Below are 23,642 nucleotides of genomic sequence, written 5' to 3' on the forward strand. Positions count from 1 at the left end.
CCCTGGAGGTTAGGCTGCCCCAAGGCAGGAGCAGGCAGGTCTGTGCATCAGGTGATAGATGGGTTGGCTCACCTTGATGAGGTCACCTAACATCTGGTTGGCCTCCACATATGCCTTCTTGACCTCCTTGAACTTGGAGCCAAGCCCCATGCTGTGGGCCTGGAAATGCAGGTTGGTGTACTGGCCCCCTGGGATCTCATTCTCATACACGTCGGAGTTGCCAGACTTCATGGTGGCCGTGCAGTCAAATGCTGCGTACAGTCCCCGAGTCCCCTCCCAGTACTCGCTGTAGTCAAACACATGCTCCAGGGGCACCTCTGCAGGGAGGCCAGGATCAGGGGAATCCCCTCCCATACCTAGGGCTAGCTCCAGCCCCACCAAAGCCTAAGGTTACAGGAGGCAGTGAGGCCAGCGTAGGTCATCTGGATTCTAAGTGAAGCTGACCAAAGGCACTAAGAGTGCTGCAACTTTGAGAGGGATACAGCTATGGGCTGCTGCCTTCCCTACCTGTATCTAGGGGAGTCCCTCGGGTACAGGCCACCAGGGCCCCCATGCTGGGTTGTGAGGTCATCCCAGACATGGAGTCAGCTGCCACATCCACTACATCAGCCCCAGCCTGGGCACAGGCCAGCATGGCTGCCACACCTGCCCCTGATGTGTCGTGGGTGTGGATGTGCAGTGGGAGGTTGGGGAAGCGGTCCCGGAGGGAGCTGACCAGCATGGTGCAGGCAGCTGGCTTCAGCAGCCCTGCCATGTCCTGAGGGAGAGAGAAAATGGTGAAGAGGGGCATGATGCTGGCCTGTGGCAGGGGATGGGACAGGGGCAAGGACAGGCAAGGGCCCTGGCACCTTGATGCACAGGATGTGGGTGCCAGCTCGCACAAGCTCTTCTGCCAAGCCCATGTAGTACTGCAGTGAGTACTTGGTGCGGCTGGGGTCCGCCACGTCCCCCGTGTAGGAGATGGCGGCCTCCACCACGCCCCCTGCGCTGCCGGCTGCTTCCATGCCCAACAGCATGTTGGGCAAGTAGTTGAGAGAGTCGAAAATCCGGAAGATGTCCATGCCATTCTCTTTGGCCACTTCACAGAACCTGGGTGGGTGGGACAGCCCAGGGCTGAGTTCCACCCACTACCCACGGCAATGCGGCCTGGGGATCTGGCCTCACAGAGGTGTGGCACCCACAGGCAGGGTGAGGCTGGGCACGAAGACGTGGACAAGCCCTTTCCCAGGGCGGCATAGTTAGCAGTCTGCCAGGCCAGGGCCAGCTGGAGTGGCACTACAGGGGAGCACTGAATGAGGAGTCCTGAGGCCAGGGCTCCAATCCCAGCTCTATACCAAGGGGCCTACGACAAGTCTTCTGCCTCTCAGGGTCTCCACGGCCCCACCAGTGAAATGAAGTGATCTGGAACTATCTGGTTCTGCAGCTACAAAGCTGCGCTTACTAACATTTCCAAACAGCAGCCCCTGCCAGGTGTCACCACAGAAAGACTTCGTTTCCAGCCCGCTGTGGGGAATACAGGCCATCACCCCACACTGCCCCTCTTCCCCTCCCCCCTCTCACTTGAAGACCACATTGTCCGGGTAGTTGGTGTAGCCCACAGCGTTGGCCCCACGAAGCAGCATCTGGAACGGGATGTTGGGGATGAGCTCCCGGAGCTCCTGCAGCCGCCGCCAGGGGCACTCATACAGGAAGCGCATGGCAACATCAAATGTGGCTCCTGCACAGGAACCAAGGGGCCCAGGTCAGCTCCGTGTGTCTTGGGGACTCTACCAGGCCCCACTCATCTTTAGGGCGCCTGGCATTCCCGGCTCTGACTCATCCCCCAGACTTTTCCTTTGCTGATCTCTCATTTGTGTCCTCTCTGTACTGCCTTATGGTCCTGTGTCTTCCTTCCTCCAGTCCACTGTGCTGTAATGGGGTGTCTCCTCCCTGACCCTGGGCTTGCCTGGCAGCCCCAGGTTGCAGCTGTGCAGCCTGATACCCAGCACCAGCCTGGGCCAAGCCAGCCCTCACTGAACAAACGCTGTGCCCTCCTCAGTGTTAGTCCCAAATGGTGGGTGCAGTTCCCACCAGGCACTGCCCAATGCCCCAGCCCTCCCCCAACCCACCTCCCCAGTTTTCCATGCTGAAGAGCCTGCTGAAGTTGTGGGCGACGTAGGGAGCGATCTTTTTGAGATCGTGGGTGCGCACGCGAGTGGCCAGCAGTGACTGGTGGGCATCCCTGAAGGTTGTGTCCATCAGTAGCAGGCCCTGGTGGTTCCGTACAGCTTGGGCAAAGCCTTCAGGCCCCTCCCGCAGCAGGATGTCTCTAAAACCAGCCCGGGGTGGGCCTGAGGCAGACAGGGGCATTGGCACCCATCCTACACGTGGCAGTCTCCCGTCTCTCCCATGAACTAGCGGAACAAATCTCACCTACCTATGGGCACTGAAGGGACAATGGGGTCCGTGGGGCTGGGGCTGGCCTTGACAGGGATTGGAGTGGTTGGCCCATTCACCATGACATGCCCTGGGGAGAGAGTAGGCAGTGGGTCAGGGAAGTGGGCAGAGTCTGAGCTGAGAGCAGCAGTGACAGTAGTGGGCTCAGGTGTGGGGGCCTGCCTCCAAAGTCCAGGCAGTAAAGGAGAACCTCAGACCAGGTGGGAGGAAGCCGAGGGTGGAGCACAAGAGGAAGCTGCTTCAGCACAAGGGCTGGAGTTGGGCAGGGCCAGGAGCAAGGAATGTGGAGGGCACAGTGGGGCAGTCTTGGGTCAGACCAAGGTAGTGTAGCAGCTTCTGGGCCCGATTCTGTGCTGGCCGCAGCTGGAACAGCTCTGGGTTCTCATCTATGAACTGAGTGTCCACAGTGCCTGCCAGGAACTGCTGGTTGTTGAGCACGTTCTGCAGGAATGGGATGTTGGTCTGCAGGACAGAGGCAGGTGGAGGGGCGTCACCATGCAGCATGGATGAGGCTGCAGTTGCCACCCTGGACCAGCACAGCTCAGGGCCCTCCTAATGAGGTTTCAACTGGGCCAATGCATGGCATTTGAGAGGGGAAGATAACGAGTTACCATTTGAAGAATCTAGAGCCACATAAGGGTGAAAAGGTCCCCAAAGGCCTCCCATGGCCCAGCCTGCTTTTCCCTGTTGTACAAGATCCTGCTTCACGATTACCCAGCATCCTTCACCCCTCTGTTCTGGAAGCCCTGTGGGGGCAGGAACCAGGCCCACCTGGCTCCCGACACACCCCAACTCCCAGCACTAGGCAACACATGATAGATGGTAGTAAACATCTGTCTAGAGGAATGAAAACATTTGGGATGGAGAGAAGATGAACAAAGAAATACCTGGTTCTTGGCACATCGGCCGGGACCAGGAGCCAACCCCTCTCATTTTATTACACAACCGCAACAGCTGGGGCCCATGGAATGGTGAGAGTAAGGACGGCCTCCAGCTGTTCCCTCTCCCCTCCTCCTTTAAGTGCCGAGTCCCTGCAATTAATAGTTCGAACTCCAAGAGAAAAACAGTCTCAGTGATTTGCCCGGGGTCACCTGGGCTGCCGTGCCAGGCAGTATTAGAGTTCCAGTCTCTGGCCACCGCCCCCTCCCCTTAATCATGGATGGAGGAGAACCAGAAAGGGTGGGGCTTAGGTACCCAACGATGATACGGGAAAGTGGTGACTTTTCCCGTTACCCAACCTGGCAGACCACTAGTGGTGGCGGGACCAGAGTGCCCGACCACCCAAGCCCCACCTCTCTGGGGCGGCAAGCCGGACACCTCCCCCTCCTCACAGCAGGGGGCCCTTCTCGGGAAGCTCCTCCGGGGGCAGAAGTGGAGGGTACAGCAGTCGGGCCGCCGCCTGCTGGGAAGCCGCGCTGCGTGCACCAATCCCCAGCCGGAGACACAGGCGGGTCGGATCCGAACACCAGGCGCAGAAACCCGGGAGGGAGGGAGGGACAGGCACAGGGCGGGCCCGCGGGGGCGGGGCGTCTGCTCAGAGGCCGAGCCCTGTCGGCCCCACCCCGCAGCAGGCCAGCCCCCGGGCACCGCCCCGGCCCCCCCACCCCCACCCCGAGCCCCGTGCCTGTTGGGGACCCTCCACGTGACTCGGTGATGCAGAACGGTTATGACCTTCAGCGTGTGTCTGTGAACGCGAGGGTCCCAGTAACAGTGTGGGTTTGCGCCGGCCCTGCCCGTGGGTGCAGAGACGTGTGGGTGTGTAAGCATGTGTGGGTGTGTTGGGGAGGGTGCCCAGCGACATGTGACAAAGACTACAGTCTCTGGGAGATGGTGAAGGGACCTGCGAGCAGGCGCTTTGTCTGGTTGTCTGCAGAGTGAGGTTCGCGCCGCGGCGGCGGGCGCCCGTGCGGTGCAGGATGCCGGGGCGCCAGGGTGGTCGGGGGCGCGCGCGCCTGTGCTGGGGTGAGTGCGCTGCGGCAGCGCCCGGGGGCAGCGCGGCGGACTCGCGCCGGCTCGGGCCTCGGGCGTGACTGGGCGCCACCCGTGGGCGCTGCAGTAGTCGCGTGTCCCCGTGACCTCGGGAGGCCGCCCGGGCCCGGGTGGATCCCCGCGTGCCCCTCCCCGTCCGCCCTCCACGTGCGTGTCCGCGGCGCGCGCGCCCATCGGCACGCACCCGTCCGCCTGTCGCCGCCACCACCGCTGCCGCCACCGCGAACCGCGCCGGGGAAAGGCGCCGGGAAGCCAGCACACAGGGGCCGCAGGCCCGAGCGCCATGGGCCGGAGGGCGGGCGGCCGGCAGCCGGTCATCCCCGGGCCTCGCCCCCGCGGGAGAGCGGCCTGGAGTCGGCGGGGGCCGGCCGGGCCTGCGGGGAGGCCGGCCCGCGCCCCCTGAGCGGCAGACACCAGGTGAGGGGGGTGCGGGGGGACTGGCCGGGGAGGGGCCACCGCCATGCGAGGGTAGGGGTGCTGGGGGGCACCTTCCCCGGAGGGGGAGGGATGGCGCGGGAGCGGGAGGAGGCTGATTTCAGGGGATGCCAAGGAAAGGAAGTTCCGGGACCCTCCCTGCGCTTGGCCCACCTCCGCTTCCTGCCTCATGCCTCACCTTGTCCCCAGCGGCTGGACTCCCCCTAACTGCTTGGGAAATGTGACCTTTACTTTGGGGGGCCTGGCCCTAAAGGCCCCAGCCTTCCCTCATTCCTGGAGGACTCCTTGGACCTTTGACCCAGCCCCTTCCCAGGCCAGGCTCTTGGGAGCTGGCTTCTGGGACAATGTCCTGGGCTCAAGTGGGCACCTGCACCAACCCCACCTGTGCCTGGGCCATGGCCCTTTCCTACAGGGCACTCATCATGGCCCCACCGCTCCTGCTGCTGCTGCTGGCCAGTGGAGCGGCTGCATGTCCCCTGCCCTGCATCTGCCAGAACCTGTCTGAGTCACTCAGCACCCTTTGTGCCCACCGAGGCCTGCTGTTTGTGCCGCCCAACGTGGACCGGCGCACGGTGGAGCTGCGGCTGGCTGACAACTTCATCCAAGCCCTGGGGCCACCTGACTTCCGCAACATGACAGGGTTGGTTGACCTGACGCTGTCTCGCAACGCCATCACCCGCATTGGAGCCCGCGCTTTTGGGGACCTGGAGAGCCTGCGGTCCCTGCACTTGGATGGCAACAGGCTGGTGGAGCTGGGCTCTGGCAGCCTGCGGGGGCCTGTCAACCTGCAGCATCTCATCCTCAGTGGCAACCAGCTGGGTCGCATCGCGCCAGGGGCCTTTGATGACTTCCTGGACAGCCTGGAGGACCTGGACCTGTCCTACAACAACCTCCGCCAGGTGCCCTGGGCTGGCATTGGCGCCATGCCTGCCCTGCACACCCTCAACCTGGACCACAACCTCATCGACGTACTGCCACCGGGCGCCTTCGCCCAGCTGGGTCAGCTCTCCCGCCTGGACCTCACCTCCAACCGCCTGGCCACGCTGGCACCGGACCCGCTCTTCTCCCGGGGGCGTGATGCTGAGGCATCACCCGCACCCCTGGTGCTGAGTTTCAGTGGGAACCCACTGCACTGCAACTGCGAGCTGCTGTGGCTGCGGCGGCTGGCCCGGCCCGATGACCTGGAGACCTGTGCGTCCCCACCCAGCCTGGCGGGCCGCTACTTCTGGGCAGTGCCAGAGGGCGAGTTCTCCTGCGAGCCCCCCCTCATTGCCCGTCACACACAGCGCCTCTGGGTACTAGAGGGCCAGCGGGCCACACTTAGGTGCCGGGCCCTCGGCGACCCCACGCCCACCATGCACTGGGTTGGCCCTGATGACCGGCTGGTTGGCAACTCCTCCCGAGCCCGGGCTTTTCCCAATGGGACTCTGGAGATTGGGGTGACAGGAGCCGGGGATGCAGGGGGCTATACCTGCATTGCTACCAACCCAGCTGGAGAGGCCACAGCCCGAGTAGAGCTGCAGGTGCTGGCTTTGCCCCACGGAGGGAACAACAGTGCCGAGGGGGGCCACCCCGGACCCTCGGACATTGCTGCCTCGGCTCGCACTGCTGCCGAAGGCGAGGGTACTCTGGAGTCTGAGCCAGTGGTGCAGGTGACAGAGGTCACCGCCACCTCAGGGCTGGTGAGCTGGGGGCCAGGGCGGCCGGCTGACCCTGTGTGGATGTTCCAAATCCAGTACAACAGCAGCGAGGACGAGACCCTCATCTATCGGTGAGGATGCACATTCTGCCCACCCCTCACACCGGCTTTGCTCTTGGCCGCTCTGCCCCCTGCTCCCCCATCCCGCACCCCTCCGAGGTTTGCCCCCGGCTCCTCCTCCCCCTGAATGCGCTCATGTCCATCTCTGTGGCTGCAGAGGTGCAGTAGCGTGGCCTGGCACAGCTGCCTGAGTAGGGAGTTGGTGCTGTGGGGGGATGGGGCAGGCAGGCTGCCTGAGTGGTGGTGGTGGGGTCTGTGTTGCAGCATACGGACGCAAACACATTATTTCTGCTACTGTTGGTGCCGTTCCCTGCCCCCCACATCCTCTCTGGTTTGCCTTGGGCCTGTGCATGTCAGCATATACACCCATCTGTCCCCTGGCACTGTCTCCTGTCCCACACGCACATGCCTGTTTCTCTGTTTTCTTGAGTGAACATACCAGGCCTGTGTGGTCCCGGGAGCTGGGAGCACAGGGTGGAGAGACTAACTGGGACAAAAGGTCCTGGCCATGAAGGTTGGGGCTGGACCCCAGCCTGGGTTCTGACCACCTGCCCTTTCCTGCAGGATTGTCCCAGCCTCCAGCCACCACTTCCTGCTGAAGCACCTGGTCCCTGGTGCTGACTACGACCTCTGCCTGCTGGCCCTGTCACCTGCTGCTGGGCCCTCAGACCTCACAGCCACCAGGCTGCTGGGTTGTGCCCACTTCTCTACGCTGCCGGCTACACCCTTGTGCCATGCCCTGCAGGCCCACGTGCTGGGCGGGACCCTGACTGTGGCTGTTGGGGGTGTGCTGGTGGCTGCCTTACTGGTCTTCACTGTGGCCTTGCTGGTACGGGGCCGGGGGGCCGGGAATGGCCGCCTCCCCCTCAAGCTCAGCCACGTCCAGTCCCAGACCAATGGTGGCCCCAGCCCCACGCCCAAGACCCACCCACCGCGGAGCCCCCCGCCCCGCCCCCAGCGCAGCTGCTCCCTGGACCTGGGGGACGCTGGGTGCTATGGTTACGCCAGGCGCCTGGGAGGGGCCTGGGCCCGTCGGAGCCACTCAGTGCACGGGGGGCTGCTCGGGGCAGGGTGCCGCGGCATGGGTGGCAGCACGGAGAGGCTGGAGGAGAGTGTGGTGTAAGGGGTGGGTGGCATGTGGTCGCCTGGCCCAGGGGTCCCTCCTTGGTTTTTATTCTTGGTACCTCAGGCTCCCCTGCATACTTGGCGGGACAGGGAGCCCCTTCCTTGGTTCTGGTCTCCAGACTAGGATAAGGGGACAGGTCCCTCTGATAGGTGCTCACAGCCCCAGAGGCAGGCGCTGCAGCCACCAAATGGGAGTCTTGTTTTTATTTATAATAAAATTGTTGGGGACACCTCAGTGCTAGTCTCTGGTTTCATCTGGCTAAATCCCGTGGGGGGAGAAGGGACCTGGATAGTGGCAGCACACAGGCCAGGACAGGAGTCAGGGCTGCAGGGGCAGGGGCTGGCATTTGTTTGCCTGAGTGAGTCCAGGCCCAGCCTGGGAGGAGGCACAGGTCTGCACTTAACATGTCCTGTGGCTGAGCTTGAGGGGGAGGCAGCCTGACTTGTAAGTGCAGAGAATGCCTCCTCCTGGCAGGTAAGGACACCTGTAATGCCTGGTGTGTGGCTCTCAGCGTGAACAAGTCCCCCAGCAGCACATGGTGTGCAGCCGTGTGCAGGGCGGCCATGGCACTGGATGAGGAGGTGGAGACGGCACAGCCCTTTCAGGCAGAAAAAAGGCCTGACTTAGCCATATTCTAAGCACAGCTCAGTAAAAGTACCCCTAGCTTGTCCAGCATTTCCCAGGGCATCTTCTGGATTTGTAAAATGTCATCCTATAGGGACTGGGCCAAGAGTTCCTACTGTCCCATTATCAGCCTGGGAGCCTCTGGAAGGTCTGTCAGTACTACAGGCACCAGTGAGACTGCGGCTCCAGCTACCCCACTGACTCCCACCTCATTGTGCCCTCCTCCAATGCCTTGGCCCTCCTTCACTGCAGGGAGATAGTTGGATGGGGAACATGTGGCCACTTCCTGCTCAAGTCCTATCTCTGTCCAGGCAGTCCAAGGCCAGGGGACCCTGCTCTGCTTCCTCTGCCAGAACACCCAGCCAAGCATGGCCCCTGTGGCCTCCTAAACAATCTGTCCCTGGATACTGGCTGGGCAGCACAGCACTAGATACACAAGTATCTGCAGACACAGGTGGCTCTCAGTCTGCTGAGGGCCAGATATATGCAGGTACCATATGGACATATAGAAGCTGGGCACTGCCGTGATGGTGCCTGGCCCGTGGTAGCTGTGAGGAAGGTGCTGCATGGACGCACTGGTATCTTCTGGCGCTCTGAGGTGTGTAGACTGCTCACACACCGGTGTCTGCTCTTCCAGCCCCAGGACATGTGTCTGGGTGTGGACCAAGAGCCTGGTGGTTTCAGTAGATGGGAACAAGGGTCTCAATGGAGGCTGGGCACGGTGGCTCACGCCTATAATCCTAACACTCTGAGAGGCTAAGGTGGGTGGACTGCTTGAACTCAAAGAGTTCAAGATCAGCCTCAGCAAAAATGAGACCTTGTCTCTGCTAAAATTAGAAAAACTGAGGCAAGAGGATGACTTGAGCCCAAGAGTTGGAAGTTGGCTATAAGCTTTGACACCATGGCCCCTATCCAGGACAAAAGCTTGAGACTCTTGTCTTTAAAAAAAAAAAAAAAAAAGGGTCTCGACAGACAGGCAGGGAGCGAAAACTGAGTGAAGGTGGAGGGGCAAAAGGGGTGCAGGAGCCAAGGGGACAGGGCCACCAGGGCTGTAGTGTTTAGTGTTGGGGGGAGGTTTGGGGCACAGCAGGAATCAGTAGCCTGCTCTGGGTACACATTTGGGGAGGACACTGTATCCCTAGACACCAAAAACACTGGTCCTACTGCTGGTCCATGTGATCTCCATCTTTAGGGAAGAAGATCTCAGGTGGAGGATACTCATGGGGCCTCCAGGATGCGGGACAGCTGCAAGGTCCTATGGCCCAAGGGACCAGCTTGCCACAGAGGTAGGGCCTGGGCACTGAGGGTGAGGGACACAACCACAGGATCTAGCCAGGACCACCAGGCCAGGGGGCAGGCAAGGGGTGGTGATGGCCCAGGTCATCCCATTGGGGGTCATGGTATACACTGGCCAGACAGCCCCTTGTGGCAGTAAATTGGCCATAGGAGACTGCAATTTGGTGTCATGACATGGCTCTGCCCTGTTTGCAGGGCAGGGACCCCCAGCATCCAGGAAATGCCCTATCTCCTCTTTGGGTGGGCTATGGGTGAAGGGCCCAGAACCCTCCCTGTGCCTTTTTCAAAAGGTCTCTGCACTGGGCCAGCATCTGGGACAGCCAGAGCTGTCTGGACAGATGAATGATCATGGGGCCTGAGGGGACAGCACTGTCCACGTGCCCCAACCCCACCCAGCCAAGCCTCCACACAGCCAGGGGCTAGAAGAAGCTGCAGGGAGGATGGCCAGACCGAGATGAAGAGGCCATCAGCTGGCGAACAGAGCAGCCCATCCTATGGAGCCCAGCAGAGGCCGAGAGAGGAGCTCCCACAGAGGCCAAAGGTCCCGTCCCCCAGCTCTTCCTGCCCTACCATTCTGAGGGTGGCCTCACGAAATACATGGGCAGGTGCTGGCTCTAAAGAATAAGGTGCTATTTTGTCACTGTGAATTCCTCTCTAGCCCTAGATACTAGTAGCAGAGCCCAGATAAGATGCAATGGGCACCCACAATCCTTGCCTGGCAGGGCGACCGCGGTGGCCCGACGAAGGCAGCTAAGTTACAGGCCACACCCCTTGGCTATCCCGAAAGTCCCCAACACCGTGCACATACCAGGCCAGGGTGAGGAGGCAGCAGGGGCTGGCAGGACAGTCTGACTACACGAAGTGCCCCCAACCATATAGGGCCAGAAGCGCTTGCTTAGGGCGGCCACGGTTTCCCAAAATAAGAAATTACCTGTGGAACTTGTTCAAAATACGGACTGTGGGGGCTTGACCCAAACCTATGGGATCAGGATTTCCAGAAGGGGGGCCTCTCCAGATGATCCTAACCCCGAAGGGGCAGGAAAGAGTACAGGCCTTCCTTGAACAACACTGTGGACAGGAGGCCCTCGGGCCAGGGTACAGTGTCTGAGGAAGAGCTCTGGGTCCCACCAACTCCAGGGCTGCGAAGGAGCGAGTGGGCGAGGGGCGGCCAGGAGCAGCTAACATGCAACTATGGCTGAAGGAACCAGGGCAGACTGAGGTGGAGCCATGCTCCAGCCCCTAGTAGGGATGTGAATGACCATGGGACGTTCAAAGGGCCAGGGCAAAGGAGAGTGGGCACCGCAGCCTCTCACCTTCACACCTCGGACACGGAACTCGGCAAGGGCTCTGCTCATCTTCGTGGCGGCCGTGGGGTGGTCTTTGCCATGGGCGATGACTTTGACCAGCAGGGAATCATAGTGGGGGGAGATGACAGCTCCTTGGAAGGCAGAAGCATTATCCAGGCGGATCCCCATGCCCTCTCCGCTTCGGAACACCTGGGGTAAAGGCAGGGGGAAATAGCGGGAAGTCAGGACCAGGTTGGACACTGTGGCCCCAGGCTGGCCAAGTGCAGCGGTGGCAGCCCACTGAGACTGAGCACGGGGTGCTCCAGGCAAATCCCAGCTCTGTCTTGTCAGGTTTTGCAAGCTCAGGGGCACCCCCTTCCCAAGTCACACATAATCATGGCAGCCTGCTCCTTAAGAGGAGCCGAGGGGACAAAGGAACAGAAGCCCAGCCAACCCCAGGGCTGTGCGCACAGCCCAGCCAGGACATGGAGAGGGGCATGAGGCAGGAAGGGGCCTCTGACCTCCCACTGCCTGACCAACCCTTTTGCCTTCCAGATTCATTCATGTCCCTTGGTTTACCCCCAACACAGGGATGGATTGTCCCCTGCAAGCCAGACATTGCGGATCTGGCCACTAAACATAAGTCCCTGCTCATTCAAGCGAGGGGCAAGCGAGGAAATGCAGGAACTGGCATGGGGACACTTTGGGACAATGAGCGAGGACCAGAGAGCAGGCAGGTTGGCCAAGGGGGGTTGTTTTTACCATACAGGGTGATGGCAAGGCCTCAGCATCCACCCACATTCCCTTTCTCCCCTTTCCTTTCAGAAAGGAGAAAGGGGAAGTGGGAAGTGAGGGAGAGAAGGCAAAGAGGACGAAGTGGACACAGAGACACGGAATGCCAGGAAGGAAGGGGAGCCAGGGGCAGCAGAGCCTCCCACGCATGTGCCCAGCTCCCCACTGCAGCACAGAAGCAAAGCAGAGCACAGGCCGGCAGGGAGACCAATCTGTGGGCGCGGACGGAGGCAGCACAGAGCGGCTACTGGGTTCAGGGGAAGACAGCTGGGGGTGCCTGGGGGAGGGATGGTGCTAACACTGCCCTCATGACAGGCGTGTGGGGAGGTGCAAGCTTCCACAGGGAGAGCCTCCTGGGGGTGAGGGGACCCGCCAGATCCACATATGGAAGACAGGGACAAGGGGACAACCAGAGGGGCCTTGGACACCCACTACACCATGTTTCTGCTGCTAAGGGTCAGAGGTCTGTGTTCGATAAAAAGGAACGTAATAAAATATTTAAGGGTGAACACGCAGCTGTGAGCAGGAACTGTCAGCTAAAAATACTCTGTGGTAAACCAGGCTCTGAGGAGCCAGGCTCGGAAGTGGGGGTGGAGGGAGCAGAGGAGTCGGGCCGCTGGCAGCACCCGGCCTTGGGCTGCCCCACCTACGGGCCCTGATCCTTCCAGAAACAGAAGGCAGGCAACCAACTCCTTGCTGAGCCGATAAGCTCTGCTGCTTTCAGAATCCTGAGTGACCCCACCCCTGCCTTGCTACCCTCACCTATCTCTGAAGCCCCAGGTCCGGCTTGTCTCCCTTCACTCTCCTCACCGTCCCCACTGGATGCTGGGCCCCCTGCCCTGGACTCCGGAAGGAATCTGAGTTCCTCTAACGCCCTGCCTCTTGAGAGGCTCAGGGAGGCAGTGACCAGCAGGCTGGCAGGTACCCAGAAGGCGAGAGGAAGGGAGCCCTCTGCAGGCCCTACAGCTGGGGCCTGAGGCAGAAGAGAGGGAGAGAGGTGGCTTTCGGGCACCAGCTGGCTGGCCCCTGGGGTAAGAGGAGGAAGCCTCCTGGAGAAGGCACGGGTCCTTCCCTTGATGCCCTTCCTACGCCAGTTCTCTCCACCCACTCTGGCCCTACTGCCCCGGGCAGTCTCAGGCTCCCTCCTGAGCTACCATCTCCCTGACTCCTCACTCACACTTAATGACTTACCCTCCACTGGGACATCCAGATAGTCCTCTGCTCCCCCCACACCTGGGCCCTGCCTTGCCAGGACCCCTCCCTAGTCTGAAGGCAGGACAGTGGCCAGTCCCTCCGGCTTGGTTGGCAGCAAGGACTTGGGTTCCCGGTGGAAGATCAAAGACTCAAGGGCTGGACTTTGTTTCTGAGGAACCTGCATTTTGTTCCTGACTCTGCACGGCAGCTGCTTTCCCCTGGAAATGTTCTGCCTTTAACTTTTGTGCGCTGCCTGAATCCCGTGTACTGAAAAGTGGCTTCAGACCAGCTCACATGAGGGGCAACCTGGCCTGTGAGACTCTTCCCACAGCCTGAGGTGGGCATATAGCTGTTGGAATGTTACCCACCTCGATGCGGCCGGTGTCCGGCTGGAAGCTGCGTGCGGGGTCCTCTGTGGTAACCCGGCACTGGATGGCGCAGCCATTGATGCGGATGTTCTCCTGCCGCAGGCCCAAGTCTGGCAGGCTCCTGCCCTCAGCCACGTGGATCTGAGCATGGACGAGGTCCACGCTGCCAGTGACAAGGACAGGAAGGGGAGGAGTATGAGGTGGAGGTCTTGCATAGTCATCTGCTCCTGACCTGCCAGCCCCCTGCCCTGCTCCTGCCAGGACACCGGGGGACGCTGTGTGGTCTGAGTTACAGAGTGGGGAGGCTGGGGAAGGGCCACAGGATGCTGGGGCCTGCCTGTTCCTGTACACTGCTGATGCCTCTGGCTACTCAGCCCATTTCCCTGGGGTCTCCCCATTCTCCCACCCCCATGCCTCCCACAAGCCTCAATTTGAAGCCTCAGCAGATCGCTGGCTCGGAGGGTCAGGACACCCACTCCTGGAGTCACGTGTGCAGCACTCCAACCTCGGATGGGGTCAGGAGTGTCCTATGGTGACACAAACTGGCCCAAAGCCAGGGTTAAAGGCTTAAATTGCTCAAAATGTGTATCTTGAAACAACGAAAGCCATTTCAGTTGTCATTTATAAAGTAGGCAGACTTGTTCATACGCAATGCTGTGCGAGGGCACAGTGGCACAGTGTAGCTAGGTGACTGATTAGCAAAATGGTGCTTATCCTTTGCTCGGGTGATATCATTAAGGTGTGTATCTCTGGAACTCTTCAGAGATGAAGTCAAAGATTTGGGCACACAGGTGATAACTGACTTCCTTAATAACCATAAAATCCAGAAACAACCCAGTTGCCTGGTAATGCAGGGCTGCATCAGCTATGAGACAGACGGGCAGCACATGGCCCTGAATGTCTCAGAGGGAATTTTGGCCTTGGAGAATGCCTGCGAACACTGAATTTTATTTATTTATTTATTTTTTATAAATGACAGAGTCTCACTCTGTCACCCTGGGTAGAGTGCCGTGGCATCATAGCTCATGGCAACTTTAAACTCTTGGGCTCAAGCAATCCTCTTGTGTCAGCCTCTCAAGAGGCTGATGAACTATAGGCACCGGCCATCACACTGGCTTGTTTTTTTTTCTATTTTTAGTAGAGACAGGGTTTTGCTGTTGTTCAGGCTGGTCTTGGACTCCTGGCTCAGGTGATCTACCTGCCTTGGCCTCCCAGGGTGCTTAGGATTACAGGTGTGAGCCACTGTGCCTGGCTGAATATTAAACTTAAAAAGTAGAATAAAATTCTGTATAAAACATCTCAGTGGCATCAAACTATTTATATAGTGATGTAAGTAAAAATGGAAAGAAAGATTACTAAAAGATTCCGAGTGGGCACAGCTGGAGGTAGGACTAGAAAGAGATTTGGATCCCAGTCCTGGTGACATGACCGTGAGAAACCCTCTCACCCTCCCTGAGTCTAGCTTTCCTCCTCTGATAAAGGGGTCCAAGGACACGACCTCATGTGCGGCCATAGGGGCTCCACGGAGCACAGAGCACAGTGCCGGCCGTGGGCACGTCAGCGACCTCACTCTGGGTGCGGCTCCTGTCACTTTTTGCTCCTTTATATTAACTTTTACAATAAGCATGTGACACCTAGATCCCTCGCTGCTCACCCGCAAGAGGGAGAGTGAGAAGTTCCAACCACCTGCACTCTGAGAAGTGATTTGATGTGGATTTCACACAAACGTGACACCATACCCTCCCGTGCCCTGGTGCTCACTCTGTGACCTCCTCGGTGACGGTGTGCTCCACCTGCAGGCGGGAGTTGACCTCGATGAAGTAGTGCTTGCCGTGCTTGTCCACGAGGAACTCCACGGTGCCCGCGTTCTCGTAGCCCACCTGTGGAGCAGCCATGTAAGCAGGGTGCTGGCAGGCAGGGATGGGGTGGGGAGGGGCCCATGGGCCCCAGGTACAGGGATTCAATCCCACCCATCGGGCTGTCTATGGTAAGCCCTGCCCTGACAGGCAGGAGGCCTATGCCCAGGACCCAGGGCCATGTGCCTGTTTGGACACTTCCCCCAAGGACTCCACTGGGATCCAGGGTCTCCTTGGAGTTTCCACAGCTACACCCAGCTTGTCTGGGACAAGATGTCAGCTGCCCCTTTAGACTCGGTGCCCATTCCCAGGGCTGTCTTCAGGGCTTGCCAACTGAGGCCCTCCCCTCCACTCAGACTTGGAGACCTGGGCCTCTCCCAGACCCTGCTCATTCTTAGAGGTGTTTTCAGAAAGCTCCCTTCTCATCACTCCATCATCACCTCTGGTCACCACCCAAAGAGATGTCATTTAAGAGGAACCAACGGATAATGATTCTAACTCAAATTTTAACCCTAATTCCAGTTTCACTTCTGGTCCTACCAAAACCACAAACTAGATTTAAATAATCCCTCTCAAATCTGTTGTGAAATGAGAAATGGCATAAGCCAATAAATCTGGTAAAATTATTCCTATGAATAAAATCACAACTCTAACAAAACCTTTAATCAATGTCTCAAATTAATTGTAGCTGAGGCCTTGCAACAGGGTGCAGGCCCTGGCTTTCAATTTGGGGAAGGATACAGATTCCTCTGATGTCTATCACGTCTTCTGGCCCAGGCTGCCTAGAGGTCCTAGGTGGCACAGCTCTGGAAGGAATCAGGCCCCAGTGTGGGAGCTGTGGCCTTGGGCGGCATGGGACCTGGTTGCTGGGAAGGCCTGCCTCTTGAGGGAGGGTGCAGGAAGAAGGAAAGGAAGGCAGGGCCCTGCCAAACACCTGGCCATGGGCAGTCCTCCACACCCCGACTAATCCAGAGCTCTTAGGTGGGCGGAGATTGGCACAGGGGACCTGAGTGAGGGAATGGATGGCACTAAATGTGAGGGAGACAGAAGCAAGAGAGGACAAGAATGGCTTCACAGTAGTCCTTAATCATGACAAAGTACACTGATCTTATTCCCTTCACTCCAGGGGTGAGCTGGCACCACAGAGAAGCCCGGTCTGTGTAGCAGAGAGCCGAGGGGTGGCCAGCATCCTTCCTTCCCTCTTCTTAGCCATTCTGGACTCTGGGCTTGGCCTTTGAACCAGCTGCCTCTGCAGTCACACATAAAAGATGCCAAAAATCCCACTTTCTCGCTTCCAAGAAATTCCTTCTTCCCTCTCCTTCCCTGCCAGTTGTTCTGGGAATTCCCTGTTCCCCACAGGCTGATCACATGGATGCGCATACCCTAGCAGGCCATGAGGCTGCCTGGACAGAGGTGTTGAGCATGTGAGCCTGTCTCCACATAGGGAGGGCCCCCACCTTCGCCTCTGGAACTCTGTCCCAGCAAGGTCCGGCTCCTCACCTGCTTAGCAAGTTTGACAGAGTCGCTGGTAAGCCTCGTCCGAAGCTGGGGGTCTAGGTGGGCGGCAGGGGCAATCTCTACCACTTTCTGATGCCGACGCTGGATGGAGCAGTCTCGCTCATACAGGTGCAGAATGTTCCCATACTGGTCCCCTGGGATGGAAAGTAAGCTGGGCTCAGCTTTTTCTGGAATCTAAATGCCCCCATGTCTATCCATCCATATAACCACCATGGCCAGTCAGTGCCTGCTCCCAGCAGGGGACAGGGAGTAGGGAGACCCCAGCACAACTGAAGCCGTAGAGATCTGACTGGTAGCCCAGCCCCCACAGCCCACTTTCCAGAAGGAGGGTTCTGGAAAAGTTCCTGGGGGTGCCCCAACAGACCCCAGAGCTGTCCCAACACCAGATGCTATGTACCCAGAATCAGGGGTCCTCAGCTCCTGCTTTGTGCCACCCTGGCTTTGGGGATACTCCCCACTCACCCAAGATCTGCACCTCAATGTGGCGCGGCTTCTCAATGAACTTCTCCACAAACAGTGCCCCATTTCCAAAGGCAGCCAGAGCCTCTGAGTAGGCCCGGGTGTAATTCTCCTCCAGCTCCTGGGAAGGTGGGCAAAGGGCTGAGCAGACAGTGGACCCTGCAGCTCTGTCATACCCTCTGCCATGAGCTTGGCATAGTCTGCCCCCGACGGCAGGCTGCCCTGCCTTGCCCCCAGCCCCGGAGCCTGTACCTGTGCTCACCTCATAGCTGTGCACGACCCTCATGCCACGCCCCCCGCCCCCATAGGCAGCCTTGAAGATAATGGGGAAGCCGTAGGTGTTGGAGAACTCATGGGCCTCGTGCAGGGAAGTGATGGGGGCGTCTGTGCCAGGGACAACAGGGACACCTGTGGGGAGATAGGTGTGGGAGGCTCTGTATGGGTGGGGATCCCTGTCAAAACAAGCAAGGAAACAAACACCCCCTGCCAACCCCTCTCCAGGAGCCGTGTGGCCACCTATGGCTTGCACACTGTATTCACCTGCAGCAATGGCGATGGCCCGGGCCTCCACCTTGTCTCCCATCTTGCGCACCACCTCTGGGCTGGGCCCAATAAACCTGACTCCAGCATCCTGGCAGGCTTGGGCGAAGTCTGCTCGCTCCGAGAGGAACCCATAGCCAGGGTGCACTGCGTCCACGTTGTTCTCCTGTGGAGGGAGTCAGGGAGAGGCCAGCACCCCTCAGTCCCTCCACAGGCCTGGCCATTCTGCTTCCCACCTCGCTGCCATGGCTCATCCACCCATCACTCACACTCAGCAGGCAAGGTATCAGGCATGGCACAGGACTAGTTGCAGCCTAAAGAGGCCTCAGGCACCCTGAGGCTCCCTCCCTGCTGCCCAGACCCAGCTGGCCTGCCTGGCTCACCTTGGCCACCTTGATGATGTCTGGGATGTGCAGGTAGGCCTGCACTGGGGCCAGGCCGCGGCCAATGAGGTAGGCCTCGTCTGCCTTCTGCCGGTGCATCTGGCCTGTGTCCTGCTCTGAGTAGACAGCCACGGTGCGGATGCCTAGCTCCGTGCAGGCCCGGAACACACGGATGGCAATCTCACCTAGGGAGCAAAGGGATCAAGGGTTAGATTCCTAGGTCCTAGGAGAAGCAGGAAGGGGGTGGGGGCTGGAGGCTGGGGCAGTGGCGGAAGACCTGGGCTCAGGCTCCTCTCACTGGTCTCAGGGCTACTCACCTCTGTTGGCCACCATGACCTTTTTGATGGGCTTGTACTCCAGGCGCCGGACATTTGGGGAGGCGGCGGGAGCAGTGGAGGCTCGGCGGATACCCAGGAGTCTTAGGCCCCCATGGACTGTTCGGAACTGCAGCATCTGGGGAAGGAAGTCAGAGCTTAGCTTAGACCAGCCTCAGCACTGAGGCGCCACCGAAAAAGTGAGGGGCCCTCCCTCAGCCCCACAGCAGCCCCACATAAAAGCCAGTGCCATCTCTTGCCTCAAGTCCTGGACAGGCCCAGCTTTCCCAGGCTGGAGCAAAGGGAGCAACCCAAACCCAAATAGAACCCCAAGGTTACCCTAATATTCTAATCCCATTAACATTTTGTTTTTGTAGACAGGGTCTCACTCTTTTGGCCCAGTTAGAGTGTAGTTTTCATCACAGCTCGCTGCAACCTCAGACTCTTAGTTAGGCTAAAGTGATCTTCCCTCCTCAGCCTCTTCTAGTGCTAGGATTACAGGTGTGGGCTACCATGTCTGGCCTAACACGCTACAACTTTAAAAAGTATACTTCAAGTTCTTAGAGCAATGTCAGTGACCACCAAGAAGCCCTGTGGGCAAGGAAGCTGTGCTGTCAGTGTGTGCTGCCCTCTGCTCTTGCACATCAGCTGGCACGCGGGCTGCAGAATCCCCCCACCAACCTCCCATCATTCTCCCCAGGGTCCAGGTTGGCTAGAAAATGAGGGCAAAAATGGGGTTCTCATCAAGGCGCTAAGAAGCCTCAGCTCAGTGAAATGCACGTTTCTTCAAACCTTCCTTCCTACTGAGGGCTACTAAAGAAACTACTAACAAAAATCAACTAAGGGCAAGTGAAACAGGACAGTCACAAAAAGACAACACTGTCTGATTCTTCCACTTACACAACATTCCTAGAGGAGTCAAATCCACAGAGACAGAAAGTAGGCTGGGGGGTGCCGAGGGCTGTGGAGAGGGAGGGGAGTTGGAGCTTAACGGGGACAGAGTTTCAGACTGGCAAACTGAAAAGAGCCCTGGAGCTGGGTGGTGGTGACGGCAGGACAGTGGAAAAGGACTCGATGCAGTGAGCTGTCCACTTAAAAATGGTCAAAGTGGGAAGTTATGTGCACTTTACCACAACAAAAAATATATATTCTTAAAAAGTTAACTGAGGGCAACTTACACCCCAGAATGTAGAGAGGCTTCAGAAGTCGGCCAGACCCTCATTTTGCAAATGAAGGAAACCAAGACTCCAACAAGTTTAGATAGAACCCAGGCTCCTCGGCCCACTGTCTGAGCCTCATGTAACCACCTGATTCACTTTTCAGTACAAGTTTAAGACGCTTGACTTAGCCATTTTGTTTTAATTAAGGAACATTAAAATGCACTCAATAACAGGCTTGATGCTCGTAGCTCAGTGAGTAGGACACCGGCCACATACACTGAAGCTGGTGGGTTTGAGCCTGGCCTGGGCCTGCCAAGCAACAATGACAACTGCAATCAAAAAATAACTGGGCATTGTGGTGGGTGCCCATAGTTCCAGCTACTCGGGAGGCTGAGGCAAGAGAATCGCCTAAGCCCAAGAGTTTGAGGTTGCTGTGAGCTGTGATGCCATGGCACTCTTCCCCTGAATGACATAGTGAGACTCTGTCTCAAAAACAAAAAAAAAAACCCTCAGTGTCACATTATAGCCAACAATTTGGAAAAGAGGAAATAAAGACAGAAGAGAAAGAAAAGAGAAAAAACAAAGAAATACAAGTAGAAGAAAGAGAAGGCAAAGAAGAAAGGCCCAGAGCCAGGGAAGGGAGAAGGAAAGCCCCACTGCGCACAGGCCTGCTCAGAGGCTCCAGGCCTCAGGTCTGTGTTCAGGGAAGGTAGTGCCAAGGAGCAGAAAATAAAAGAAAAACAGGACATAAATAAGATCATTTGAGATAATGACAAGTTCCTTAAAGATAAGATGCAGAGGCGTTTTGTGAATGACTGGGAGGGAGGGTACAGGAGCTGGTATCAGGCCTCCCGGAGGAGGGGACACACAAGCTGGGGCTGCAGTGGGGAGAAGGAGCTGGCCATGCAGGGAAAGTCCTCCAGGTAGCAGGAACAGCAACTGCAAAGGCCTCTAGGAAGAGTGACCGGGTGTGCACTGGGGAGACGGAGCCTGCAGCAGGTGGGGACAAGGTCTGGTGGTGGCAGCCTCTCTCCAGCAGCACTGGAGGAGGGACATGGTCTGATGCATCCTTGGAAAAGATGTCTCTAGAGGGGTGAGCAGTGGAGACTAACAGAGCATGTGTAGGGGCAATGCAGAGGCTGACTGAGACACACGACTCTCTGCCAGGATGGGAGCCATGAAGCAAGGTGGCGGGTAGGGAGAAGTTTGCTGAGCAAAACCACTGCAGAAAGAATACTGAATATTCTTTCTGGGGTAGAGGGACTGAGCCTGCTACAGGAAAGATGAGAGAACAGCAGGGCTGTGAACAGGGGGGCTTCCAGAAGAGGAAAGGGAATGGGGGACCCTGGGCAGCACTGACACTGGATGGTGTCTGAAGCCAGGGAGAGAGTCCTCATCATCCTGGTCCTGGAGAGAAGTGGGCCAGACTACCCCTTCGGGTGGTCGGGTGCACCAACATTGACAGTCTCGACCAGGAGGAGGAGCCAGCACTCCCAGGAGGGTGGGGCATCAGCTGATCTGTCACTCCCAGAGGAGTCAGACTCAGGTCTGCAAATGTGGGCAGAGTAACCATGCTTGGCTCCCGCACCTCATCTTTCTAAAACACATCTTGTCCTTAGTAATTACAAAGTGGAGAAACATGGCAGGCACCATGATGACAGAGAAAGCTTTACATCACTAGCACCAAAGGGACATCATACATCTCCTGATATGAGCAACCAAGGACATGATCTCCCATGGGGTTCCTGTCACAGTGCACAGCCTGAATCTAATCAGGGGAAAGCTGGAGGAGAACCCAAATTAAGGGAAATTCCAAAAAATAAGCGGCGACTTCAAACATGTCAAAGGTCATGAGAGGCCAGGTGCAGTCTCTCCCCCCATAGTCCTATCATTCTGGAAGGCCGAGGGTGGAGTGCTTGAGCTTAGGAGTTTGAGACCAGCCTGAACAAGAGTGAGACCCTTGTCTCTATTAAAAAATAGAAAAACTAGCTGGGCATTGTGGCAGGTACCTGTAAGTCCAAGCTACTGTGTAGTCCCAGCTACTCCGGAGGCTGAGGCACGGAGATCGCTTGAGCCCACAAGTTTGGGGGTTACAGTGAGCTACAAGGACGCCTGGGTGACAGAGCAAGACCCTGCCTCAGGGCTCAGGGGGATGTCATGAGAGACGAAGACTCAGAAAGGGTCTCGGTTGAAGAAGACGACAGAGATGATGACCAGATACACACACGACCCCAGAGTGGTTCTGGATTCCTGTTGGCTATAAAGAACATCAGGGGGACAGCTGACAAAATGCAGGTGAGGTCTGTGGATAAAATGGTATTAGGCTGCTGCTAATTTCCTGATTGTGATGGTGACTGTGGTTATGTGGGAGAGTGTCTTCATTCTCAGGAGAAGACACTGGGGGCATCTGGGTAAGGGGATAAAAGAATTACCTGTACTGCTCTTGCAACTTCGCTGCAAGTCTGAAGTCATTTCATAGTGACAGGTGTAAAAAAAAAACATCCCACCTGCCACCAATCCTGTCGGAGGGGACAGGATCAGGGAACGCGTGGCCCAGCACCTGCCCCCTGGAGACACCCAGAGCATCCCCTCTTAAGCTCAGGCAGGGAAACATACCCTACTCATTGAGGAATGAACTTCGGATGTTAGCAGCCCACTCTCTCCCACTGAGATCTACCGGCAACCCTACTAATCCTCCCAGCCGCTCTGGGTGGGTCATCTGAAGCCAGAAGCCAGAAGCTGCCCACCAGGAGAATTCTTCCCCACCTGGGAGAAGGTGGGTGCTGGCACCAGGGAGCAGGTGTGGGGTACAAATCTCACCCTTGTCCTGGGCACCAAATATCTACTCTGCTCAGGGCTGAGACAGAGCCATGTCGAAAGAGACCACAGCCAGGGACAGTAACTCATGCCTGGAATCCCAGCATTTGGGAAGGCTGAGGCAGGTGGACTGCTTGAGGCCAGGAGTTCGAGACCAGCTGGGCAAAAAAGTGAGACTCCCATTTCTTCAAAAAATAAAAAACAAATACCAGGCACAGTGGCACACACCTGTAACCCCAGCACTTTGGGAGGCCAAGGTAGGAGGATTGATTGAGCGCAGGAATTTGAGGTTATAGTGAGCCATGATCTCGCCACTACACTATAGCCAGAATGACAAGAGTGAAACCTCTGTCTCAAAAAAAAAGTGTGTTAAAACAAACAAACAAACCCATAAATACAATAATAAAACTAAAGATTAAAAAGAAGAAAGAAAAAACCCTAACTATCACCTTGGGTAAAGTGAAGAAGAGGTGGAGGGCTCCTTGAGGACAAGAATGGCAACAAAACAGTAAACACAGTGGCTAATGAAACTTAACTGGTTTGACCTCCAGAAATCAAGACATTCAAAATGGACACTGTGGTGCCTCTCTGCCTGGGCAGGCAGTGACAGTGCTGGTGAGCCCCACCTGAGCCAGGCCCACAGGCCCTACCAGGTCATCAGGGCAGTTTCTCTGGAAATCTGTTTGCAAAACCTACCAAGCTTTTAAAATATTTATTCCCTTTAGACTGGTCATTCATTACCATTCTAGGAATCCAACCCAAGGACATATTGTAAAGTGGGAATCAAGATCTATATGGAAAGATGTTCAGAACAGCATTATTTACAATAGCAAATGAAGAGGAACCATTGAAAGACTGGACACCTTGGCACTTACACAGACATTACACCCCATTAAAAATAAGGCCTCATAGGGCTGCGCCGGTGGCTCAAAGGAGTAGGGCACCAGCCCCATATGCCGGAGGTGGTGGGTTCAAACCTGGCCCCGGCCAAAAACTGCCAAAAAAGAAAGAAAATAAGGCCTCATGCAAGTTTTGATGATGTGGGAAATGCTTATCACATAAGCCAAAAAAACTGAACAATAAATAACGTGAGGTTTTTGAAGCACTGGCAATGACTGTAGAACCAGTCACCTCCACATGCGGCAGAACAGGTGTGATGTTTTCTCCTCCTTCTTTGTATTTTTTCTATATTTCCATATGAAAAACTTTCCATATTTTTTCCATTGGGGTATATGATTTATAATTAGCAAAAACCATGAAACATACGCAGGGGGACAGGAAGACCTTGCA

At 57.2% G+C, this 23,642-nt stretch overlaps 2 protein-coding genes across 6 annotated transcripts in view; one reads left to right on the forward strand and one right to left on the reverse strand.

Annotated features, from left to right (window-relative positions):
* PC (pyruvate carboxylase) overlaps positions 1 to 23,642 on the reverse strand; it is a 116,228-nt gene that overhangs the window by 1,600 nt on the left and 90,986 nt on the right. For all 4 annotated transcript variants that reach the window (XM_053561100.1, XM_053561101.1, XM_053561098.1 and 1 more), the window contains 16 exons: positions 18,379 to 18,514; positions 18,062 to 18,246; positions 17,679 to 17,844; positions 17,401 to 17,546; positions 17,142 to 17,259; positions 16,662 to 16,813; positions 15,067 to 15,185; positions 13,306 to 13,468; positions 10,979 to 11,161; positions 2,754 to 2,898; positions 2,417 to 2,506; positions 2,109 to 2,330; positions 1,561 to 1,717; positions 849 to 1,089; positions 508 to 757; positions 73 to 317 (listed from right to left, as the gene is read on the reverse strand). In XM_053561100.1, coding sequence (XP_053417075.1) covers positions 73 to 317; positions 508 to 757; positions 849 to 1,089; positions 1,561 to 1,717; positions 2,109 to 2,330; positions 2,417 to 2,506; positions 2,754 to 2,898; positions 10,979 to 11,161; positions 13,306 to 13,468; positions 15,067 to 15,185; positions 16,662 to 16,813; positions 17,142 to 17,259; positions 17,401 to 17,546; positions 17,679 to 17,844; positions 18,062 to 18,246; positions 18,379 to 18,514 — 2,718 coding nt within the window. The remainder of the gene's footprint in view (positions 1 to 72; positions 318 to 507; positions 758 to 848; positions 1,090 to 1,560; positions 1,718 to 2,108; positions 2,331 to 2,416; positions 2,507 to 2,753; positions 2,899 to 10,978; positions 11,162 to 13,305; positions 13,469 to 15,066; positions 15,186 to 16,661; positions 16,814 to 17,141; positions 17,260 to 17,400; positions 17,547 to 17,678; positions 17,845 to 18,061; positions 18,247 to 18,378; positions 18,515 to 23,642) is intronic.
* On the forward strand, positions 4,741 to 7,979 carry LRFN4 (leucine rich repeat and fibronectin type III domain containing 4). 2 transcript variants are annotated; one of them, XM_053561107.1, is made up of 3 exons: positions 4,741 to 4,842; positions 5,273 to 6,631; positions 7,184 to 7,979. In XM_053561107.1, exons 2-3 carry the CDS (start codon positions 5,283 to 5,285, stop codon positions 7,740 to 7,742), a joined length of 1,908 nt encoding a protein of 635 aa, XP_053417082.1. In that variant the 5' UTR covers positions 4,741 to 4,842; positions 5,273 to 5,282; the 3' UTR covers positions 7,743 to 7,979. The 2 variants fall into 2 exon arrangements, with proteins under 2 accessions (XP_053417082.1, XP_053417081.1); XM_053561106.1 differs by lacking the exon at positions 4,741 to 4,842 and having other exon boundaries at positions 5,098 to 6,631.

Source organism: Nycticebus coucang, chromosome 14 (genome assembly GCF_027406575.1).
Source record: "Nycticebus coucang isolate mNycCou1 chromosome 14, mNycCou1.pri, whole genome shotgun sequence".
In the NCBI taxonomy this organism is placed as follows: Eukaryota; Metazoa; Chordata; class Mammalia; order Primates; family Lorisidae; genus Nycticebus; species Nycticebus coucang.

What these genes read in the sequence shown, in the direction of transcription:
- LRFN4 (XM_053561106.1), top strand. Translation starts at nt 5,205, where the DNA reads ATGTCCTGGGCTCAAGTGGGCACCTGCACCAACCCCACCTGTGCCTGG. An exon ending in GACGAGACCCTCATCTATCG is followed by an intron (nt 6,632 to 7,183) that starts GTGAGGATGCAC and finishes CCTTTCCTGCAG; the next exon opens with GATTGTCCCAGCCTCCAGCC.